At 58.6% G+C, this 23789-nt stretch overlaps 1 protein-coding gene across 8 annotated transcripts in view; it reads right to left on the bottom strand.

Moving 5' to 3' along the window:
- Nucleotides 1–4961: 4961 nt before the first annotated feature.
- The window catches only part of HDAC7 (histone deacetylase 7), a 260685-nt gene continuing 241857 nt past the window's right edge, over nucleotides 4962–23789 (bottom strand). For all 8 annotated transcript variants that reach the window (XM_050925794.1, XM_050925796.1, XM_050925795.1 and 5 more), the window contains 12 exons: nucleotides 21346–21466; nucleotides 20030–20079; nucleotides 18548–18655; nucleotides 17716–17771; nucleotides 17094–17181; nucleotides 15706–15825; nucleotides 13024–13121; nucleotides 9883–10001; nucleotides 9115–9248; nucleotides 7925–8009; nucleotides 7267–7405; nucleotides 4962–6646 (listed from right to left, as the gene is read on the bottom strand). In XM_050925794.1, coding sequence (XP_050781751.1) covers nucleotides 6601–6646; nucleotides 7267–7405; nucleotides 7925–8009; nucleotides 9115–9248; nucleotides 9883–10001; nucleotides 13024–13121; nucleotides 15706–15825; nucleotides 17094–17181; nucleotides 17716–17771; nucleotides 18548–18655; nucleotides 20030–20079; nucleotides 21346–21466 — 1164 coding nt within the window. In that variant the 3' untranslated portion in view covers nucleotides 4962–6600. The remainder of the gene's footprint in view (nucleotides 6647–7266; nucleotides 7406–7924; nucleotides 8010–9114; nucleotides 9249–9882; nucleotides 10002–13023; nucleotides 13122–15705; nucleotides 15826–17093; nucleotides 17182–17715; nucleotides 17772–18547; nucleotides 18656–20029; nucleotides 20080–21345; nucleotides 21467–23789) is intronic.

A 23789-nucleotide genomic window follows, 5' to 3' on the forward strand; every position in this document is an offset into this window, starting at 1 on the left:
TGGAGCAGGGATTTGAATGTGTCTCTCACAGTAGCAGAAAGTGCCATATTCACTGCGTTATAGGCACTCTGACATGGCACTTTCTCAGGCTCACCTGTCGGAGCTGTTCCACTTTATATAAATAATTGCATAATCATTGGAGTCTCCCAAATCCTAGGCAAGCACCCTTACCACCAGGCTGCAGAGTCATTCTCATTGCCTTTCCCTGGCTCAGTGACATCCATAGTGGCAATCCATAATCATAGAAATGCAGGGGTGGAACAGAACCTCAAGAAGTCATCAAGGCCCCCTGTGCAGTGTAACCCACACACCTCCTGGGTGTGGTGCTCTGTCCCATCTAGCGGCACCCAGACCACTTAGAGATTAATGAGTCTGCTCTATAGCCTTAGCTAAGAGCCATGTGAAGCTCATACATTTAGGTCTAGAGGGCTCAGGTTCAATCCTGACCACCGATGACCAAGGTCTGACAGGCGTTTGACCAGCCTTTCCTGAAAAACCTCCAGTGAAAGGGATTCCACAACATCCATTGGAAGCATATTCCAGAGCTTAACTAGCCTTATAGTTGGAAAGCTTTTCCTCATATCTAACCTAAATCTCCCTCGCTGCAGATCATAGGCGGCACGGAAGCCCCCACTTTGGGACGGCTAGCCACTCAGTCCTGCTCCTTCTGCCCAAGGCCAAGCCCCTACTGCCCCCCGTCTGCTGGAGTCCCCAGTGGCCACCCTCCCTCCATCCACTGGAGCCCTGAGCGCCCACCCTTGACCCCCCTCGGGCAGAGGAGCCCCAGCCAAACTATCTCAGGCCACCCCCAACACTGGGCTGCTGGCCAGCTTCAGCATCAGCCCTAGCGCTGGGCTACTGGCTGACCTGAGCGCCAGGTCACTGGCTAGCCTCAGCACCTCCTCAAGTTGGCCACCCGCAGCGCTGGGCTGCCCAGCATTGGCCCACTGGCCTCTGGCCAGCAGCAACAATGAGCTTCCACCAGCTTCGGTGCTGGCTTGGGGGAGATCAAGTCCATTACTTCTTGTCTTACCTTCAGTGGATATGGAGAGCAATTGATTATAGTACTCTTTATAACAGTCTTAACATAGTTGAAGACTGAAATCAGATTCCCCTCTCAGTCTTCTTTTCTCAAGAGTAAATATTCCTTTTTTTAACCTTGCCTCAGAGGTCAGGTTTTTTAAACCTGTGATCATTTTTGTTGTTTTCCTCTGGACCTTCTCCAGTTTGCCCACCTTGTTCTTAAAGTGCAGCAGCCAGAAGGCCTCACGAGTGCCGCACAGAGTGGGACAATTAGCTCCTGTGTCTGACACTCCTGCTAATAGCCCCTACAATGATATTAGCCTTTTTCACAACCACATTACATTTTGATGCGTGTTCAATTTGTGCTCTGCTAGAACTCAAATCATTCGCTCTGGGTTTTGTTTGGCACTGAGTTTGGGATTTTTGACTTCAAATTTTTTTGAAAAAAGTGATTTTCAATTCAACCTGCAATGAACCTTTTTTTTTTTTGGAGCAGGGGGGCGGGGGAGGAATTGCCAATGAACCAAAAAAAATCAATTATCTGTCCAGCTCTTGTAATGAGGCCATCTCAGGTCCCTCTCTCTTGCAGGCCAGACCAGCTTTGGGATCATGGTGACTCCTGGAGTCCCAGAGGCCAGCAGGAGTAGCAGCTATGCTGGTAAAGCTGGTGCCTTCCAGACCAACCATCTCCTTGCTCCCATTGCTTGACACCTGCCATCCCCCCAATACTGTCCATGAAGGTCCGACTGCCTCAGCTCATTAACATTCACCAATTAAAGCACATTGTGGTGATTCCAATTGTAAACATTCCCTCCCACTTCTAGGTTTAGCTCATTGCCATGCCAACAGTGGCTTAAAGAAGAGCCTTGCAGCCCCCTTTGCACAGTGCATTTCACTCCAACAATCCTGTCTGTGCCAGGTCAGTGGGCGCCTGCTTCTGCTGACTTTCAGGTTCAGTGGGCCTTTTGTTACCTTGGAAACTTCAAAGCTCAGGTCTCAGCCCAACAGCAGCCTTTGCGATCCGAGGCCACAGCGACACTGCAGGGCAGCAGCATGGCGGAGGGCCCTTCCTTTGCTAAGCCAAGGCGGTGGAGACCCTGGCAAGGGGCCTGCAGATCTGGCGGCCTCCAGCCCCTCAAAGAACGTCTTCCCCATTGAAAGGGCAGAGCCTAGCTGAGCCCTGCCCATGCTGCCTTTGGGACTGGCGAGCTTTGGCCTCCAAAGGTGCAGAGTGCAGCGTCACCACCAGTGCCAAACCCTGCCCCAGTGCCAAGGGGAGCCAAGGCAGAGTGGGGACAGGAAGGGGCTGGCCAGCCTGAGATTGCCAAGAGGCCCCTGGGAGGGGGTTGTGATGGTGGAGAAAAGGAGCACCCTGGGAGTGAGTGGGCACTGCCTACTCATTGCAGGAGGTGAACAGAGGTGGGAGTTACAGCAGAGAGCTACTGGGAGTGGGAGAGAGCCTCTGTGCACATAGTTGATATTTTGGGGAGACTGAACAGGATGTGGGGGTGTCAGCAATAATTGTTCCAGAGGTGGGGGGGAGGAGAAATCTCATTGTCTTGTTCCCATCGCCATCTTTTGGGCAGCAGCAGCAGCTGCTGAGCAGAATAGATCCTGGCAGGACTGGAGCCAGGATTTGAATCCATGTCTCAGAAGCCCCATAACACACTGCTTGCTTAGGGTTGCCAACTTTCTAACCACACAAAATCAAAAACCCTACCCCACCCATTTTCTCAGGCCCAACCCTTACTCACCACATTCCCCCCTCCCTCGGTGGCTCACTCTTCCCCACCCTCACTCACTGTCACTAGGCTGGGGCAGGGGGTTGGGAGGGGGTGCAGGCTCTGGGGTGGGGCCAGAAATGAGGGGTTCAGGGTGCAGGAGGGGGCTCCAGGCTGGGACAGGGAGTTGGGATGTGGGAGGGGTGAATGCTCTGGGCTGGGGGTGTGGACTCTGGGGTGGGGCTGAAGATGAGGGCTCTGTGGTGCAGGAGGGGGGATCTAGGTTTGGGGGGGCTCAGGGCTGGGGTGGGAGGTTGGGGCTCGGGCTTACCTCAGGTGGCTCCCGGTCAGTGGCACAGTGGACTAAGTGGCGGGGTGGGCTCCCTGCCTGTCCTGGCTCTGTGCTACACCTTAGAAGGAGCTAGCAGGTCCAGCTCCTGGAGGGAGGAGGGTGCAGGAGGCTCTGTGTGCTGCTCTCACCATCAGGCACCGCACCCCTTCCCCCAGCTCCCATTGGTCATTGTTCCCAGCCACTGGGAGTATGGAGTTGGTGCTCATGGCAAGGGCAGCGCATGGAACCCTGTGCTCCCCCACCTACGAGTTGGACTTGCTGGCTGCTTCCGGGGCCCAGTGTGGTGCCAGGAAAGGTAGGGATTAGCCTGCCTTAGACCTGCAGCACTGCTGACCAGACTTTTAATGGCCCAGTTGGTGGTGCTGACTGGAGCCGCCAGGGTCCCTTTTTGACCGGGGGTTCCAGTTGAAAATCGGAGACCTGGCAACTCTATGCATGCTGCCGGGCCAGAGTGCATCACCAAAAGCCAGGCCCAAAGAGGGCAGCAAACTCTCTTCTCTGAGTTGTAGTTTCCTAGAGCTTCAGCCCAGAAGCTCAATTCTTCTGAAGTTCTGGCCAGCACAGGCCGCAGAACTTCACCCAGGCCCACAGGCACTGAGCCTAATAACATGGCTGGCTATCATCTCTTCCAGAAGGCAACAAGTCTTAAGGGGGGGGGGGGACGACACACCCATGCGGGGACAACAGACTCACAGGGGCATTGGCCTCTGGAGGTGACAATAGACCCACAGGGGCATTAGGCTCTAGGGGGAACGTATCTATGGAGCACTGGGGAGGGGACAACTGACCAACAGGGGCATTAGGCTCTGGGGAGGGGGACATATCCATGGGGCACTGGTGGGGGGGACAACAGACCCACAGGAGCATTGGGCTCTGGGGGCAATGTGTCCATGGGACACTGGGCGGACAACAGACCCACTGGGGCATTGGGCTCTGGGGGAGAACGTGTCCATGAGGCTCTAGGGGGGAAGCCACATCCAGGAGAGCACGTGGATGGCGCAGGCCGTGGTGCAGTCTGAGTTGTGCCCTGTGTGTCTGAGCCCCAGGTCGGCGATATAGCCATATCCCCGCACACAGCTTGTGCAGTTCTAAGGCAAAGAAATATTTATTCTTCCAAGGTCTTTTTTTCTCTTTGTTATATTTTTACAAACAGACTCATCCCTCTCCTTGCAGACAGCGCCTCGCCAGACACCCAGCCCTGCGTGCCTACCCCACATCTCCAGACCCTGGCCAGATATCCCAGGTCCTGTGATCCGCCCCACTGAAATGCATGTCTCCACACTTCCTGTCTGCTTCTGTTTTGGACATTGGAATGAACCTAAGGAGACACTCAATTCAGCCAAGGGGTGTGCCCCTCAGAACCCCAGGAAGTGCTTGTGGCCATCACAAAGGCCCCAGGCAATGGCCCAACTGCTCCCATTGCTGCACGTCACAACAGCTTCTGGGCCAGGTCCTTCTCGAAGGAATGGTGATTGTCCTGGAGGACACAGCCATGGAGTGGAGAGGGGTCAGATCCCCGGTGCCCCTGGCAGAGGAGGGCTCACTCCCATCACACTAGGAGACTGGAAACGACGACCCCACCTGGACAGGAGCCAGGTGGAGTGATTAACCCAGGAGCGTTGGCCTGTAGTGCAGGCTGAGGCTGGTGCTTTGTGGGGACCTGTTGTTCTCCCAGGAAACTGCTGCCAGCCGGCCCAGCTGTGCTCTTCTGCAAAACCTGTTTAAGTGTTTAAGGGCGGGCGGGGGGGCAGGGGAGGGGAGAATATTTTTAGCTCTTCCATGTTGCCGTGAGATGATACGAACAGTGAAGTCAGGGTCAGATGGGGGTTGTAAAAGCTGCCAATTCTGGAGGCCACAGGCTCCCAGCTGTGTGAGTGGAAGGAGCCAAGGCTACAGGGGGGTGTGTGTGAACCCATGTGATCTACCCAGGGAGGGGGAAACACTTTGCAAGATCAGCCCAGATCCTAGTCCCACTGAAGTTGAGGAACGGAGCTGTCAGTCACTGTGTGCTTGTGTAGTGCTGGCTTGACAGTGGCCCAGTCTCAGCTGGCATCTGTGCAGCACCTGGCTTGATAGGGCCTTGATCATGGTTGGGGTCTGTGCAGCAGCTAGCATGACTGGGCCCTGATCTTAGTTGGGGTCTGTGAAGCACCAGGCTTACAGGGCCTCAATGTCCAGCGGTGGAGGGGTGTCTGTGCAGCACCTTGCATGATGGGGTCCTGAGCTCGGGCAGAGTCTGCACAGCACCCATGACTTCTAGGGGAGCAGGAATTTGGCTGGGGTTTCTGTTCACTCCAGAGAGGCTCTGGCTGGATCTCGGGGGCTCTCGGGAGTGTTTCTAATGTGTCCATCCTGGGCTAGCTGAGCACTGAGCAGCAATCAGACTCACATTAAGCTGAGCCCATGTTAGCCCTAAGATGCCCTGTTTCTCCTTGACAGCTTGGGTATTGGGCAGGGAACAGGGCTGGGGGCTAAGGCAGGCTCCCTAGTGAGGCCTGTCTCGAGGACACTGGGAGAGCCCTTAGTAGCTACTCTGGAAGAAGCCCCCCTCCCCTGGAGCCAGACAAAGGGCCCCATTAGACATGGATCCTCAGGTCACAGGCCTGGCTGGTTGTTCCAGGACTCAGATCACCTCGTGAACGTCCATCTGCAGAGGAGTTTGTTCCCCATAGTCCCATGGGTATGTCAGGTGCACATTAGCACGTGTAATCTGCAGATAGTGCAAATCAGAGGGGCCCCATCCCCGAGGGCTCACGCTCTGGTTAGTGGTTAAGGAGACCGAGTCCCAGGCTTGCAGTTCTGGGCACAGGGGACACTGGAGTCCAGGGCTTCCCTGTGATTTGCAGGTCGTCAATCATCTTCTAACCTCTTCTCATTCACAACGGGCTCAAACCCCACGTCATCATCACCCCTAGCTCCCACCTTGTGCCTGGCAGGAGGCTCCGATCGCTCCTAGACAAAGGTACAAAGAATGTTCTGTCTCCTCTCCCAGGAGCATGAGGTGCAGGGGTCCCTGGTGGAACCTTTGGCTGTCTGGAGAAGAGGTACAATCCTGAGATTGGCTCTGAGCTGCACGTCAGACACCACTGTCCATCTCAACACCTGTCCAGTTTCCCACTGCCACAGGATGAGCCCTTGGAGAAAAGCAGCTCTCCACCAACCGGGCAGGGCCGAGGCTTTCTCACACCCCACTGGCCCTTTATGCCCCTGCAACGCCCTGAGGGGAGAGCAGGTGGAAGGCGCGGTGCCAAGCACTGCAGGGCAGATCCTTTGAGAGGGAGTTTCTGGTCCTCGGCTGATCCCAGGCAGGAGTGTGATTCCCAGACAGCAGTGGGTTCCTTTGCAGGTGACCTGCAGATGCCGCAGCTGGAGGGCCAGTCCGTTCCATGGTGTGACTTGGGGAGAGAGGACATCGTGGCAAACAGGCAGTTGAGAGCGAGTCACGGGCTAGGGAGAGTCCAGACTCCTTCCTGCCATTGGCGACTCAGAGACCATCACCGCACATCACTGATTCATGGGCTCCTCTTCCTCCATCGGCTCATCCTGTGGCCTATAGTAGAGGAAACCAGCCAGCATGGTCAGAGGGGGCCTGTTCCCCCTGCTAACCCCCAGGGGAGCAGCTGGAATTCCCCACACAGCATAGCTAGTTGGGGGCCTCCTCCCCCTGCCAACCCCCAGGGGAACAGCTGGAATTCCCCACACACCATGGCCAGAGGGGGCTGCTCCCCCCTGCCATCCCCCAGGATGCAGCTGGAATTCCCCACATACCATGGTCAGAGAGGGACTGCTCCCCTTGCCATCCCCTACTCATGGGGCTGCACTTGCAAATGTGGTACTGCAGTTGCAAGCCCTGGGCGCTAAATGCCTTTGGACCGATCTTGCCCTAGTGGGTGCCCTACAATCCCATGGGGCAGACCCTAAGAAGAGGGAATCCCCAGGCACTACCCTAGTGCCCCATGAGAGCCGTCTGTGCTGCACTCACACAGCTGGTGGAGGCTGGGCTCAGGGGGTTGCTGGTTAGGGAGTTAGGCCCAACAGGTGCGCACAGCTCGCCCATGCCCTGGTCCCTGGCTGATAGCACACTGGAGCCATGGTGCCAAAAGGCTCAGGGCCAGAGAGCGGTGCTGGGGTTCCGGGCGACCCCAGGGCTACAGGGAATGGCACCATCACCTCTTCTCCACCATCACCGCCACCGACAAGGAAGCCAAGGCTGTCACCGTCTCCACCTCCTCTGGGTCATGGTGCTGCGCCTCCAGGAATGAGCAGCTCACCTTGGAGGCAAAGCGCTGCACGGCACCCCAGTATTTACCTGAAAGAGAGGCAGGGCTTAGGGGGACCCTCATCCCCATGAGGGCACATTGGGGCAGGGGGAGGGGTGGCCTTCCCATTCTCAGAGCAGGGGAGGAAGAGGGAGGGGTCTTCCTGCTCAGAGAAGAGGAGGAGGAGGGGCAGAGGGCTTGCTGCTCACAGAGAGGAAGAGGGAGGCTGGCCTAGCCTTGCCCAGCCTCTGGCTGTCTGGGTTTTCTTGCCCTAGGGGCTTTCCCAAGCTCTCCAGAGTGAGTGGCATGGCTCAGCCTTCTCTGGGAAACTAGACCCTGACGTGCCCTCTGGTGCTGGGGCTGCACCCCCGCCTGTAGCGGCATGAAGCAGCCCCACAGCTCCAGCTGCCCCACCACGCTCTCAAGACCCAGCTGAGGCGGGTGCTGAGTACCAGTGATGGAGCCTGCTCTGGAGTGGGGGTGTAACTGGGGTCTGGGCCTTGGAGGCTGATCCCTCCCATATCCCTTTTCTGGCCCCCCTGGAATCAGCTCCTCCCAGGCACACTCACTCTGGACCCGGATCACTGCTTCCAAGGAGCGCACGGCATTGGGGTTCGGCTTCTGCCTCATGCTCTCCTCTGGCAGGGGATCCAGCTGCAGGGACAAACACCAGCCAGGCTGTTAGTGCAGCTTCCAACCGGGAGGGGAGCAGAGTTGTGCAATCCCCCGCTCAGCCCCAGAGGCACTGCAGCCGGAAAACACAGCAACCTTTGGCTGGCCCTCTGATGGAACGCTGGGCTGTGGGGCAGCTGGGGTCGCAGATGCGCCCTGCTGCCCTGCATGGAGGTTCTGGGATACTTGGGGACGGCCTGTCAGATAGGCACCAGGCTGGCTTTAGGGATGCTGAACAGTGTGTCCTGCTTCAGGAAGGTGGAAGAGGAGCAGACTGGTGGGGACCACAGGGCCTGTCATAACAGATCAGCCTTGTCCTGCCCCCACATGGGCCCCCCAGTGCAGCAGAAGACAGCAGGCCCCTGCAGAGGATGGCGGGCTGTGGGCAAAGGGAGTACCCTGCTGTGTGGACAGAAACTGGGCGAGTCACACCTAGGCGCCGATTTCCCCTCTGCCCGGTAGGTGCTCAACCCCCACCGCTCCTGGCCCCGCCCTTGCCTTGCCTCTTCCTGCCCCTGCCCCACTCCCATTCCACCCCTTCCCCATAGACCCCATCCCACCCCCGCTTTTCCAACCCTAGCCCCGCCCCCTTCCCGCCCTCATTCCCCCAAGTCCCCGTCCCTGCCCCGCCTCTTTTCTTCTCTGCCTCCTCCCCTGAGCGCGCCAGGTCCCTGCTCCTCACCCTCCCTCCCGGAAAGTCCTAAGCGCTGCCGAACAGCTGTTAGGCAGCGGGAGGTGGGGGGGGGGGGGGGGGAAGGGAGGGGGAGAAGTGCGGACACGGCGCGGTCAGGGGGTGGAGAAGGAGGTGATGGGGGAGGAGCTGGGCTACCGGTGGGTGCAGAGCACCCGCTAATTTTTCCCTGTGCGTGCTCCAGCCCCGGAGCACCCACGGATTTAGCGCCTGTGGGTGAGTGCACCTCCCCTATCTTCCATGGGATCCAGCCCCAGGATTTGCCTCACTTGCCTCTTGCCAGTTCCACAGGGCAGCAACCACTGGGGCAGGGCCAGGGAGCTCGGGCTGCCTCCCAGCTCCGCTGCCCTCACCACTGGGGCGGGGAGGAGCACATGCCAGAGCTCACTGCCTCACCTCATTGCCCAGCAGGGCGGACACGCAGGCCTCCGAGGCATCGCAGATGGCCGTGAGGTCGTGGCCCCCTTCCAGGGCGAGGACGACGGCTCCTCCGGCCAGACTCATCAGCTGTCGGGTCATGTAGCCGAAGCCTAAGAAGGAAGCAGCCAAAGGGGCAGCCTGTCAGCCACCCTGCTGCACTGATCATGCCCAGGCACACGCCTGCTTTGCAGACTGCCCTGGCTACCAGGAGCGGGGCTGACAGGGGCAAGCAGCTGGCGTTAGAGCCCAGCCTAGCCCATCAGCCTCGGGGACTCTGTATCCCCGAGACCAAGTGTGCCAATGACTGGAGCAAAAGGCTGACCTGCCAGGTGAGGCTGGTCAGCTCCCCCATGGCTTCCCCATCCTGCTGAGGGGCCTTAATGAGCACACAGACAGCAGGGCTGAGCCACTCAGTTCAGGACGCTGGTTAATGCCAAAGTGCCAGAGAGCAAAGGGGGGTGGCTGCTGCATCACAGAGCACAGGCCTGTGCTGCTGTTACAATTACCCCACAGGAGCAGCCCGCTCCTGCCCTGGCCTTTGCTACGTGGAGAGCCCCTCTGGGCCAGTGCCTGCCATGGGAGCAGCCCCTGGAGCAGCTCTCCTCCCAGAGCACTTCCACACTGGGAGCACATTCCTCCCCTACACGCCTCCCATAGCCTCCTGAACAGTCCGGTTCCGGGCAGACCCAGTCCTGGCTTGCTTTCTAACCTGCCAGTGCACAAGCATCAACTGCAGCTCCTTACATTTGGCAGAGACTTTGTAGCCTCCCAGCGGTGGCGGGTGGCCGTCGGCTGCGTCGAACCCTGCAGATACCAGCACCACGTCTGGGGAGAACTCATGGGCGATCGGCATCACGACAGTTCTGTTAGGGAAGAAAACACACATCCAGCAAGGGCTGAGCACATGGCAAGGGCTGGGCTGCCCAGCTTCCAGTCCCAGCTCTGACACTGATGCAGCTTCAATGGCATTAGCAGAGAACTGCAGGGGGAGCAGCATCCACCGAGCTGGGTGATGCAACGGATCTTTGCACAAAACTGCAGCCTACACCTCTGCCCCAGGAAAAGGCCCCTCTGGGACGGCGCAGTGGTGACAGGTGCTGCAGAAACTCTGTGATTAGAACTTTAAAGACAAACACACAAAAGGTACCCCAGAGCAGGTGTCAAATTCCAGGCCACAGGCCAGAACTGTCCTGCTCGATGGAGCCCCTGTGATATGCGCTGGTGTGGCAGGATCTACGCTTTCCAGCCCTCAGGGCAGTGAAGCTGGCCTTCTCACCATAACCTGTGACATCTTCTGGAGCCTACAGACAGCCTGAAACAATGGCTCTGGGAGGAGTGAACTCCCTCCCATACAGAGATGGAGTGTTCACTCTGAAGAGTAATGATTACACTTGATATGTCATGGCTGACTAGTTGTTGCTAATCATTTTATCAGATGGGTTGTGAATGGAGTGGGCATTTGCCGCTGATGGTGGAGGAAGAGGGAGGAAATTGGGATCCGTGCCAGAAAAGGAAGCGAGGAAACATATGGCCAGGGTTGGAGGTGGGGAAGGAAGAGGTGTTTCAGGAAGAAAATGCTGAGGCCTACTAAGTGACACTGAAGAGAATGTCTGGGCTAGTTGGTGCATGAAGGTCGCACAGCCCCCTTGTCAATAATGGGGCTCTGCTAGGGCTGAGTGTCCTGCATGTACATCCCAGAGCACTAATCCACATGGATCCTGGCTCCCCACCAAAGGGCCTATGCCTCTCACAGAGAGACAGACAGACAGACATATACTATGGACAGCACAGCCAGACACTGCACATCCCACAGGGATAGAGCGCAAACCATGGGAACACTGGATCCCAGACACAGACAATGTCCATTCAAAGGAGCAGTTCCAGCATGGCCAGATTCCCTGGATCTGTGCGCTGGCATCCTTTCCAGCAGATCCCAGCTAGGAGCCTACGGCCATGCTCCCGGGGACAACAAGCGAAGCCAGGAGCCAGTTTCAGCTGCAGGCAGGTGGGGAACAGAAGGGGAGTGACCAGGCTGTTGGTTCAAAGGGCAGGATATTCTGTGGGCTCCCTGGAAATGCAGCCTCTCAGAGGGGCTGCTGCTGCTCACAGGCACTCTGGGGCTGGATCAGACTCTCTTCCCCTTTCAGCCCGCTGCCATAGGAGGCATGGCTGCCCTAGGGCTTTGGGAAGGAGGAGGTCCTGGACAAAGCAGGGCAGGACCTAGGCAGGTCTGTGGACAGCACATTGGCCAGAAGCGCTGAGTGGTCCGTGGGTGGGCTGACTCTAGCACTGGCGAGGCCAGGGGGCCTGGGAGTGAGTGGAGATCGCATTGCTGTGTAAACAGAGAGCTATTTATAGAGCCTTTTGAGTAAAAGCAAAGCACGGGTGTGGGAGCAGAGGGGATGACTGCCATGAACCCATGGCCATTGCGCTGGGCTGGCTCACACAGTCCCTGCACTCCCAGCTGGTGCTCAGCTGAGCCAACATAGCTCCTTAACACCCTGGGCCGGGTCAGGGAGACCCAGGAGGGGGAGGGGCTGTTCTAGCAGGGGTGGTCCCCCGTTGTCTCCCCCTGACCCAGGGGATCTGTGCATCTTCCCAAATGGATGGGGTTGCATCTTTCCAACCCCCCGCCCTACTTTGGGCTGCCCCTTCAGACCCACTCCTGCATTGGGCTGCCCCCTTTGCGGCCACCTGAACCTCCCTGATTTGGGCTGCCCCCAGGGGAGTCACTAACCATTGCCTGTGGGAGCAGCCAATGCTGCCCCTGCCAGCTGGCAGCTACTGGGTGCCATGCAGAGAATGCCAGCAGCAGCCTGTGCTGGCATGGGCTTGCCCCAGTCTGAAGAGGGACTGGCTCAGAGTCCTGGCTGTGTTCCTGGGCCAGGGGGATCCTAGCTGAACAGTAACCCAATACCCAACTGGGCTGTGCACTGGGTCGTTGAAGACCTTGGGCTGATGTGCTTCACACCAATGCCCCCCACGCCTCATTCCCCTGCAGTGCTCCTAGGGGGACTATGAGTAGTCCCAAGAAGCCATGTGACCAGCTACCTCTGGATGGAACTGTGTCCATGCAGGTCCAGGGCCACTGCTGCCCCAAAGCCCTGCCAACTCCCAACAGGACTGCAGGGGACCTGTGCCCGAGGCGCGCTGCCTGCCCGCCTAGCACTTCAGGGCTGGGGCCGCACTGCCTGCCTGTCTGGTGCTCCAGGGCTAGGGCTGGGGTGGCCTGGAGTGGGGGCCAGTAGCCACGATGGGGGGACTCTGGGCTCTGGTGCGGGGAGGGGAGGAATGGATGGGGCTGAGGGCTACCCTTCCCCATGGGCACAGCTTGGGACAGATGGGGAGGGGCGTGGCTGTGGACAGCCAGGGAGGGGCGTGGCTGGGGACAGAAGGGGAGGGAGTGTTGGGGTAGAGATGGGGAGGGGCGTGGCTGGGGACAGAAGGGGCGTGGCGTGGCTGGGGACAGAAGGGGAGGGGGGTGTTGGGGTAGAGATGGGGAGGGGTGCGGCTGGGGACAGAAGGGGAGGGGGCGTTGGGGAGAGATGGGGAGGGGTGCAGCTGGGGACAGAAGGGGAGGGGGCGTTGGAGTAGAGATGGGGAGGGGCGTGGCTGGGGATAGAAGGGGAGGGGGCGTTGGAGTAGAGATGGGGAGGGACACGGCTGGGGACAGCCAGGGAGGGACACGGCTGGGGACAGAAGGGAGGGGGGATGGCTGAGAAGAGACAGGAGTGCAGCTGGGGACAGAAGGGGAGGAGGGTGGCTGGGAAGGGATGAGGAGGAGGACAGCCAAGGAGGGACACGGCTGGGGACAGTAGGGAGGGGGATGGCTGGGAAGAGATGGGGGGGCCTGGCTCGGAACAGAGCCACCCAAAGGAAGGCTACCTGAAAGCTGCCAAGTACTCCGGATCCCCCATGGGTGCGTCAAGCCCACCAGTCCAAGCTACATTGACATTAAATCCCTCGCCAGCGCCAGAGCCAACCTGGAAGACAGAAAGGAAGATGCTGCAGCAGAGGGCATGGTGTTCAATGGCAGGGCCCACCGTGCCATGCCAGGGAAGCTCTTAGCTACACACTCCCCAGCTAGGATCGGCTCCAGTGCCAAGCTCCAGCAGTGCCAGACTGGAGACCCACGCAGTCCACAGCCTGTCCCTGGGCTCACGCTCCAGCCCAGGGCAATGGCTCCACCTCACAGGAAGTGTCAAAGCAGAGCCCTTGATGCACAGTAAGGAGCTGTGGTGTTTCCCTATGGCATGTCACCTCCTGTGCTTTGCACACTCTCCACCGCAAGCCAGGGTGGGTCATGACAGCTGCTTTACCTGGGCTCAGCAGCGCTTGGGGACTCTGGGACAGGACGTGGAGGGAAATCCTGCCGCCAGCCAAAGCTAATCTACAGGACATTTAGAATTAACCGCAGGAACTGATTCCCCAGGGGCGTGGGGGATTGGTCCGTCCCTTTCAGCCTGTCAGCTGAGGCTGGCTCGACAGCAAGATCTGGGCTGGGGAACCTCTGGCCTGGGAGGTGCTGGAGCTCAGACTGGGAAGTCAGAATGGTGCATCAAGGCCTTGACATCCCTAAAATAATAATCCCAGTAGGATTCCTGCAGGGGAAGCCCCAGAGGCCCACGTCAGGGTTGCTCTGCACCTGTGCGATGGCTGCACAAGGTGAGGCTGGCAGTGAGGGAGGGAGGGGCGGCTTGATGGACATGGTGGCGGTGGTGGATCTCAGTGCAGTCTGCTGCTGAAATGGTGTTCTCGGCCAGACGGGGAGCCCCCTATGCCTTTCCCTGCACAGCTGGGTGTGTTCAGAGGGAGGAGCTGACACTCATTCCTGGGACAACCCCCATCAGCAGCTGCCAGGTGACACTGTGGGCCCGGCATAGGAAGGAAGACGTGAAGGAGAAAACAGCTCATAACGTGCTTAGTAACCACAGCTACTAGCTAAGCATCATAAACCGTCCTCAGCAGCTCTGCCATCCCCCAGGACGAGGGCCGGGAGCTCGACCCGCCTCACCGCTCAGCACAAAGCCCCTTCGAAAGTACAGTGAAAAGGATGAGGGACTGGGTGGTACCCGTGTTCTGCCTTTCCCCCTCCTCAGCCATGCTCCCTGAGCCACGCTGGGCTCCAGGGTACTGCAGGAGAACACAACTGGGGTATGGCCTGCTGCAGCACAGCCTTGGGGGAGCTGTGCAGAGCACCTGGCCCTGAGGTCAGGGGCAGCATGGCCTTGGGGGCTTTGCAGAGCACACACGTGTTGGGGTGCTGGACAGCCTTGGGGGAGCTGTGCAGAGCATAGAGCCCTGGGAGTTGGGAGCAGGATGGCCTTGGGCAAGCTGTGCAGAGCACCCAGCCCTGGGGGAGGGGGTGGCCTGGGGAATTCTTCACCATGGGAGCTAATCAGAGCTCAACCGAGGACAGCAGAGAGGTGCTGGGTTCTCTCGAGTGAGCAAAGCAGAACAGATCTGCTCAGCCTCCCTCATCCAGGCCAGCCTCCCCTGCTCAGATCTCACCCAGCCTCCCCAACCAACAGGAGCCATGTGGCCCTGCCCAAGCTTCCCCAATCAACCCAAGACTTTACCAAACTTTCTCTCTGCCCATCTCTTGTCCAAGCTTCCCCGATCCCTGCCCTCATCTACACCCGACCTTCTCCTGGTGATCCCAGGGACCCCTCCAACCTTCCCCAGCTTCCTGCCCTACACAGGACCAACCCCAGATCCCTTGGCCCTACCGTGGTCACCCTGTGCTCATCTGATTTCCTAGAGTTTAAGACCAGAAGGGATCATCGCCACCATCTGGTCTGAGCCCCTGCGTCACATGCCCAGCCCATGGGATCCACCAAGGGTGTTCTGCCTCTGGCCCAATACATCTGGTTGAGCCAGAACAGATCTTGTAGAAAGTGATAGCCAGACTCCGAGCAATGAAGAACTCTCCTCATCCCCAGGGGAGCTGTTCCGACGGCTAACTGCCCCCCCCCCCCCGATTAAACATTCGCACCCTATTTCCAGTCTGAATTTGCCTGGCTTCAGCTCCAGCAATTGGATTTAATTCAGCCTTTGTCTGCAAGATTAAAGAGCTCCCTGCTCTCAGAAGTCTCCTCCCCATGTGCGTGCTTCATGTGGGTCAACTCTTCCCTGCTCTCTGTTAAGCTAAGGATCTGCCATTCCTTCAGACCTCACACAGGGCAGCCAGGGCTGGGATGGTTCCTGGAGCTTTCCTATGAATGTCCCTTTTGCCACCATTTGTCTCCAGGTGTGGGCTCTTGGTTCTAGAGCGCAGACCTGCCCTAAACATGTCAGGCTCCACCTGGCCGGGAGCACGAGTGCACCACTGGCTCTCGGCAGTCGTCCACGTGAGCCATGCATGATGCACAAGTGCTCACGAGAAAGGAGTGCAAAAGGGGTCAGAGTGAATCCATTCAACAGGACATCTGGCTAGCTCTGCTCCTGCCACGCTCCAGCCTGGGCATCCCCACGCTCTGCCCCTCGCGTGCTGCCCCCATCTCCATGTCTCCCAGAGGATGCGGAGCTGAGGTAACCTGAGAGGGGCTCAGAGGCTAATGCTCTCACCTCGTCGGCTGCCCCACTGCCGGGGAAGAAGTTGCCATCGTCATGGCGATGTAACGAAATGTAGAGAATATCTGGGTCTTTGTAGAACACTTGCTGGGTGCCGTTGCCATGGTGAACATCCTGTGTGAGAGAGAGGCTGTGAGCGAGCTCCTCACCCTCTGTTCATGGGACGGCCCTAGAGTCAGGAGCTCAGAAGACTCCAGGCAGCTCAGGGACTGCCCAGACCTCTGCCAGGTGTCTTCTAGGCAGATGCACTAAGGATATAAAATAGTGGACAGTGGCACCATGCTTTGGCCTTTCTCCTCCCCCATCTACACTGGAAGTATCAAAAACATTGAGAAGACAAAGACTTCAACTGAGGAGACTGGTCCAGGCTTAAGGGAGAGGCCTGTGTGTTAAAAACTAACATCCAGTGGGGTGAGAAAATTGCTTGATCTAAATACTGCCTAGTGTAATAAGGTTTCAGATTTAGACTATGCGCTTATCTTTTGTTTTCTTTGGCAACCATCTCTGTCCTTTTATGCCTGTCACTTAAAATCACTTAAAATCTCGCTTTCTGTAGTTAATAAAACTGTCTTATACTTCACCTAAAACAGTGTATTTTGCTTGAAGTGCTTGGGAAATCCCAGCTCAGCTTACAAAGCCTGGTGCATGTCCTTTGCACATTGAGGCTTCTAACCAGGGCAGGACGGTACAGTTCTGGGGTGTAAGGCTGGGAATCTGGGGGGAACTGGCTGGTGCATTTCTCTGTGTAATTCACGAGTGGCTTTGAGAGCATTCGTGTAATCTAGCTGGGTGTGGGGCTCCACATGCTGTTATGCTGAGTGATAACAGCACCTAGAAGAGTTTGCTGCTTCTCCCTAGCAAAGCATTGTGTGAGACAGCTCAGGCTGGAGAGTTAAGGGGGCACAGCGGTACCCTATTTCCAGGTTGCACCCTGGGGATCTTGCCACACCCACTCACACAGCTCTGCCAGTGCCCCCTAATCCCAACCTGCAGCCCCCTGCTAACCCACCCCACCCACAGCTCTGCTGGTGCCCCTCAATCCTGACCCACAGCCCACTCCTAACCCACCCACTCAGCTCTGTCAGTGCCTCTCAGTCCCAACCCACAGCTGCCTATTAACCACCCACTCAGCTATGCCTGTGCCCCTCAATCCCAGCCCACAACCCCTATTTGCAAAGCTATTGGCCTCAAAGGTGGGACAATGCTGTACTATCAATGTACATACAGATCACTGGGGACATGTGGCTTGTTGCATAACATACAGCTGACTGGGCTCTGCCTGGAGCTAGCTAGCTGGAAGGAACCATGGAGAATAGCTCCAGCCTGAGGAGAGGACAGAGTGGGGAGAAGGTCCGGGGCCAGTGGGGCTGGAGGAGACTCACCCAGTCCACAATGAGGATCTTGCTGAGCTTCCCCTTCTGCTGCAGCTGCTTAGCAGCTATTGCCACTGAGTTGAAAAAGCAGAAACCCCTGCAAGGAGGGAAAAGCAGGACCTGGTCAGTGCTTAGGCACCACCCTCCCCAAGCAGCCACTGCATCCTCCGAGACAGCCACTACCCTGCCCGTGCATGCGGGCTCTCCCGCCCCTCCAGACTGGTGGGTTCTCCACTCTCCCACCCTCTGGACGGGGTGGGTTCTCTCCTCTCCACCCACTGCCCTATGGACATGGTGGGTTCTTCCCCCCCTCCAACCACTGCCCTCTCGGTGGGGTGGGTTTTCCCTTCCCCTTACTGCCTCCATGGGGTGGGTTCTCCCCTTCCCCCCTGCCCAGACACTGCTTGTCAGTCCCACTCTACACAATGGGGAGCCGAGGTTGGAGGCGGGTAGCTCAGCAGGGACTCCCAACCTGAGCTGCTCCCGCCCTGATGGATTCGCTACTACAACACATGGAATCTGTTTTCTTTCCAGCCTACTCCTGGTGGGAGGAGCCTGGCAGTGAGCTTGCCTGGCCCAGACTCCTAGGGCGGGAAGCAGACAGGGTCAGGAGGCAAGTGATGGCTCTTACATGGCTGTGGAAGGGTCCGCATGGTGTCCTGGGGGTCGCACCACAGCAAAACCGTTCTGGGGGCAAGACAAAACACGTGATTGTGGGGCCGTTATTGCCCACCTCTTCCCCCGCCCCCGGGGCACAAGCCAAGCTTGCCCTGAGGGTGTCAGGGGGTGCTTTGTCCAACCCCAATGCAGTCTGGAGAACCCTGAGGTGACCCTCTCACCCACATGCAGAAGTGCCTGGGCTTGCCTGGCCCCACAGCCCCAGGAGACTCTTCCTCAGTCCTGGGGCCCCTGCATGGAGCACACCAACATTAGAGCCCGGATGGCTCCAGTTGTGGCACTCAGGGGTGTGAAACCTGAACCTGCACTCTCACGTCAGACCTGCAGTCAGTGGCCCTCTCCTAGCCAGGCCCTTGGTGCTGGCGCTGGGTGGGGCAGACTGCCATTCACTCCCATGCTGAGTTAGCATCTCTCCCTTGGCTTGAGCCAGAGGGCAAGTCTGTCATTTCCAGGGGCCACCAAGCCTTGCTGCCTCTGCTTCTGAGCTGACTGCCAGCAGGAGCCCTCTAACCACTATCTCAAGGCCACTGATCCTGCCAGTGCTTCCCATTGCCCGACCCAGATGAAGTCCAGGTACCTCTGGCTTCCAGAGGGAAGTGTCCTGGGGCCTGCTGTCCAGGTTCCCAGACTCTGATGGGCACGTGCCAGGGCCTGTAGCCATCACCAAGATCCCCACAGAAGGGTGAGAGAACCCCCATGAGTCCCTATCAGCCAGGGGAATTGCCAGGGATCCCCACCCCAGACACAGGTACGATGCCAGCCCTCATTTCCTGGCCTCTTCCTACCTTGAGCTCCCTTGTGGCCACCTTGAAGGCCAGGTCAGTGACGCTACCAGTGGCCCAGCGGGCGGCATTGGACGAGTGCAACTCGTTCCAGATAGTGTCGCTATCCACCTGGAAGCAAGTGGACAAAAAAGCAGTGAGTGGGGCAGGCTGCCCCTGCCGGAGCTGGGCATCGGGGAGTCTTTACAGAGGGACCAAAGCATGAAATGTGGGCTGGCTCTGGCAGCAGCGCACTGCCTGGCTGCTTGGTGCCAACAGCTGAATCTCAGTCCTCAGAGGGCGGCTGAAAGTGACCAAACCCCCAAATTCCACTTCCCAAGCCAGACGGGCAGGTTTCTGCACGTCGAGTCCCCAGGCTGGGCCAGCTATCCAGGCCGCCAGCTGAGCAGGGCCAGAGGCGGGGGGAGTCCGTAGCGGGGTCTGCACTGCGCGGCTCCCCTGTGCCTGGGGCTGGGGCAGGGATGGAGAAAACGCATTTTACCTTCTGTATTTTATTTTACTGTTTAAACAAACATCTTGGTTTGATCAGGATCACGTCATGGGCCGAGCCAGAGCGGAAACCTCAGTCTCTTCTGATCAAGTCCATGTGTGCGGCTCAAACGCCCCCTCTGCCCACAGACAGAGGGCAGCGTCCAGCCGAGGAGCCTTCGCTCTCCTGCTCTGCCTGGGGGGACGGGATGGGATGGGCGAGAGGGGAGGAGCAGAGGCGAGCAGGAGAGAGAGCAGATGGGAGGGAAGGAGCCAGTGGCCCAGCAGCAAGGGCAGGGGAGGAGGAGAGCCAGAGCAGGGAGTGGGAAGGCGAGGAGAGAGTGAGACACTTCCTGAAAGAGAGAGAGACAGAGAGAGAAGAGGAGAGGAGAGGAGAGTGCAGTGAATGGACAGAAACCAGGGCAGCAAGCTGCGAAAGGAGAGAGGCAGCAGGGGTGTCTGGAGCATTGGGCATGGTGGATGGCTGGTTTGCTCTGCCCCAGTGATACTGCTCTGCCCCTCTGACCCTGCCCCACTTGGGACCCACCCTGCTCCCCTGACCTGCCTGGGCTGGGACCATCCCTGCACTGCCCCCACCCCTACACCAGGCCTCTGTGAGCCAAATGATTTTGGTGATCGGGGGCTGCAGGCTGCCAGGGCCTGGTTGAGCCCTCCCAGCCACGTCATGGGGCACTGAACAGCTGACCAGCGGGGGGTCTCTCTGACCCTGGGATCCCATTGCCTGGAGCTGACCATGGTCCCTTGAGCTATTCCGTGCCCAGAGAGTCCATGGCTTCCTCAGACGCCACATAGTCCTGGGGTCAGCGTGGCTGGCTAGGCCCTGCTCCCACCCACAGGGCAAGGGCAGGGAAGCTGTGTTCCTGAGCCGAGGCCTCTGTCTCCGCCTTGCGAAGGGGGGCTCCTGCTCTGTCCAGCCTCGGCAAGGGGCCTAGCACCTCAAGCCACTCACCGCAAGTCTTCCCCCTCGAGTCCCCCAAGACACAGCCTGACACTTACCCCCACCCCCCCACAGGGCAGCATGACGAACATCCTCTGCGACAGGATCCCTGCAAGAGAGAGAGGCTGTCAGGGACCAGGGTGGGAGGGCTTGGGGGCGCTGTAGGTTGCCAGGCAGGCAGCAGGAGCAGCTAGGGGTTGGGGGACAAGAGGTACCTGGGGGCTGGGGATGAGTGGCAGGAGGCATCTGGGGGTTGGGGGGCAAGAGGGTAGGAGGTGCCTGAGGTGGGAGGGGGACAAGAGGCACCTGGGAGGAGAGGGATATGGGGGGCAGGAGGCACTTAGCCTGGCCGCTTGTTGAGAGTTTGGCTTTGCTTTTCAGCATCCTGTGGAGGTGCATGGCCAGGGCTGGACTGAGCCCGCAGCAGCAGGCGCCTGGGAAGGTGCAGGGGTGTGTACTGGACAGGGAAGATGCAGGGTGCTGAGTGCGGTGCAGAGTCCAGGAGTGGGAGGGTGTGGAGAGCTGGGGCAGAGGAGGATGGTGGCAGGATTGGGGCCAGCTGTCACAGCTGCATGTGTCTGGCAGCGTCATGGGGGCAGCACCTATGGGTATAGCTCCTAGCTCTCCCCAGAAGTCGGGGCACCCCAATCAGGCTACTCTCCAGCCCTCTCCTATGAAGGGTTCTGCCAGGGACCTCAGGAGCCTGTTCCATCTGACCCACCAGGTGAGGGTAGTTGAGTTTAGAAGAATCATCTTGGCCCAGCTGCTACCCCACATCCTCTCGGCTTGGACTGAGCACCCCCAAGCTGCCTGCAATGAGGGCACGGTGATGAGCCAGCACCCCACCTCCCTGGGGCTAGTGCCATGGCACGCAAGATGATGGAGGCTTCATCCAGTGCTTTGAGCTTAGCCTGGCCATGTCCACCCCACACTCTGCCTCCAGCTCTGCACCTGGGGTGGCATTTGCCCAGTGCAATGCCAAGGAGCAAGGCATTAGAGAACCAGCCCTGGTGTGCACTGGGGCCTGCATTCTCTCTGCAGCCTAGGAAGCCAACCTGTTCAGGTAGCGCAGCTGCACTTGGGTCCAGATTTTCCAATGTGCCCAACTCCCAGCAGCTCCCTCTCTGACCTGGCCCTTAGCCCCTAAACAGTGAGCAGAGCGCATTAGGGAGCCCTATGGATCGGTGCTCGTGGGAGAGGGTTGAGCTCCAATGCAGAGAAACGGAGAGGATGGGGCTAAAGTTGCCCAGTGCCCGGAGTGTGTGACCCAGGGTCAGCCCCCAGATGATTACCTGTCCAGGGCAGTGGGGCCACCAGTGCCCCCAGGAGGCAGCTTGCTGGCCTCTATTGGGGGAGGGGTGGTCCTGTCTCCTACCTGCCAGTTTCCCGTTGTCCAGTTTGAGGCGATTGAGGGGGTTGGTGCCATAGAGGAAGACGTGGCGCTCAGTGTGCACTGACTGCAGCTCCTCCAGGGTTGCCTTGCGCCCTCGCAGACACTGGCAACAAATGGGAGCAGGGCAAGTTAGCAGCATCGGGAGGGAAGAACGGGAGGCAGGGATGGGCATTACTCCCCTGTGTGCCCACATACCACCGCCAGCAGATATCCCAGTCCCTGCCCTCAGCTGGAGAAACAACGGGCCTGAATGAGAGCTGCAGGCTGGGACCAACATCTAAGCACCAGGAAGGGGAGCCTGGGGGTGAATCTGCTGGGGTGCTGGGAGTCCCTGGGGGCTCAGCGTGCCAGCCTCACACCCTGGCCCCCTCCCAGCCCCGGGGGCTCAGCGTGTCAGCCCTCCTCTCAGCCGCCCTCCCAGTCCCGGGGACTCAGCATGCCAGCCCTCCTCTCAGCTGCCCTCCCAGCCCCCGGCGGCTCAGCGCGCCAGCCCTCTTCTCAGTCGCCCTCCCAGCTCCTGGGGTCTCAGCGTGCCAGCCCCTCTCTCAGCCGCCCTCCCAGCCCCTGGAGGCTCAGTGTACCAGCCCTCCTCTCAGCCATCCTCCCAGACCCGGGGGGCTCAGCGTGCCAGCCCTCCTCTCAGCTGCCCTCCCAGCCTCGGGGGCTCAGTGTGCCAGCCTCACACCCAGGCCCCCTCCCAGCCCCCAGGGGCTCAGGGTGCCAGCCCTCCTCTCAGTCGCCCTCCCAGCCCCCAGGGGCTCAGGGTGTCAGCCCTCCTCTCAGCCGCCCTCCCAGCCCCCGGGGGCTCAGCGTGCCAGCCCTTCTCTCAGCCGCCCTCCCAGCCCCTGGGGGCTCAGCGTGCCAGCCCTCCTCTCAGCTGCCCTCCCATCCCCTGGGGGCTCAGCGTGCCAGCCCCTCTCTCAAGGACTTGCTTGGTCTTTAGGGTCTCAGCTTTCTTTCAAACCAATTGCAAGGCCCTGTCTGCACAGCAGTTACACCAGTTCATAACTGATGTTAGTTAAATAGGTGAGGACCTGGCCTTGCCGCTTTGAGCTAAATCGGTTTGAGCAGGATTGAGGCCTTGTCTACATGCAAAGGCTGTAGCATTTAATTGTACTGGAGTGAGGAGAGTGAGGGAGCTGGTGCATTGGTAGGTCCACTGCTAACCTGGGTCCAGTGAACCCAGACAGGGTGAGGAGAGGGCACCTTTATCCCAGTATAACTGTGTCTACACTGGGGCTGTACCCCTAGAATTGCAGTAACCTTGCCCCCCCCATGGATCCATCAGGACACATGCAGTGTGCAGAGCAGGCCTTCACTTGGGCTAAGTGCCTCAATCCCAGCCATTTGCCCCAGTGTAACTAGACCAAAGGCTCATCCCCGAGCAGTCCCAGCCAGATGAGAAAGTCCAGCACTGTCATTCTCCGAGCAGAGGCGCTCTCCTTCCAAGATCAGAGAGGCCTTTGGCAGTTTAGTTTATGTGATTTTGGAAGCGTTTTAAAACCAAACTGAAAGCCGCCTGTGTAAACGGGAATCCAGCTGAGGCTGGTACTGGGAGAGCACGTGCGGTTTAGCTGTGCTAGGAAGCAGCGATGGACACTCCCTGGGACACTACGTAACACTCTCCTGTGCAGGCAAACCCCAGTCTAGTGAGACTAAGGCCACATCTACACTACAGAATTATGTCACCTTGTTTACGTCAGCATACAGCCACCGCAGCTATTAAACGGCTTGGCTCCTTGGATCAGTGGTGCGTGTCCTCACCAGGAGCACTTGTATCTATTGTGCTGTCAGCATGAGGCATTGTGGGTGAGCTCCTGGATCCAGTAACAGTCGATGTAAGCAATGCAGTGTCTACTCTGACCTTGCGTCGATCTAATGACATCGATTGTGACTGCGCTGCTTGGGGAGGGGGTGTTACTAAACTGGTGAAGAGGGGCACGCATGTTGGCGGGAGCCAAATTTACATGAAAACAAGTCCACAGCTAGGTTGACGCCAGGCAGATTATGTTGACCTAACCACATAGTGCAGACCAGACCTGCTGCAAGCTTTCTAATATAGACAAGGCTGTATACGGACAAGGCCTGACTTTGCAGGGTCTGAGACAGGGGAAACACCTCAGCAGGGGCTAACATTGATACATGTGATGATACGTAATGTCCATGCTCTCCGCTAGGTATCAGCTGTGCAAGGCGTGGGGAAGGAGGAGGGTCAGCAGGGCCAGAGGCATGAAACAGGGCCAGGAGCCAGAGGAGAGAAGCAGAGCCAGGAGCTCTGTGGGCAGCGTGCGTGACTGAGAAGCAGCCATGTCTCTCCTGGATTTCAGTGGGCACTGACCCGTGCTTGGAGAATTTGATCCAAGTGTTTCATGCCTCTCTCATCAGAAAGGAGTGAAATTCCTTGCAGTTCCTCTTCCAAAGGCGGG

This window comes from Gopherus flavomarginatus, chromosome 16, assembly GCF_025201925.1.
Source record: "Gopherus flavomarginatus isolate rGopFla2 chromosome 16, rGopFla2.mat.asm, whole genome shotgun sequence".
In the NCBI taxonomy this organism is placed as follows: domain Eukaryota; kingdom Metazoa; phylum Chordata; order Testudines; family Testudinidae; genus Gopherus; species Gopherus flavomarginatus.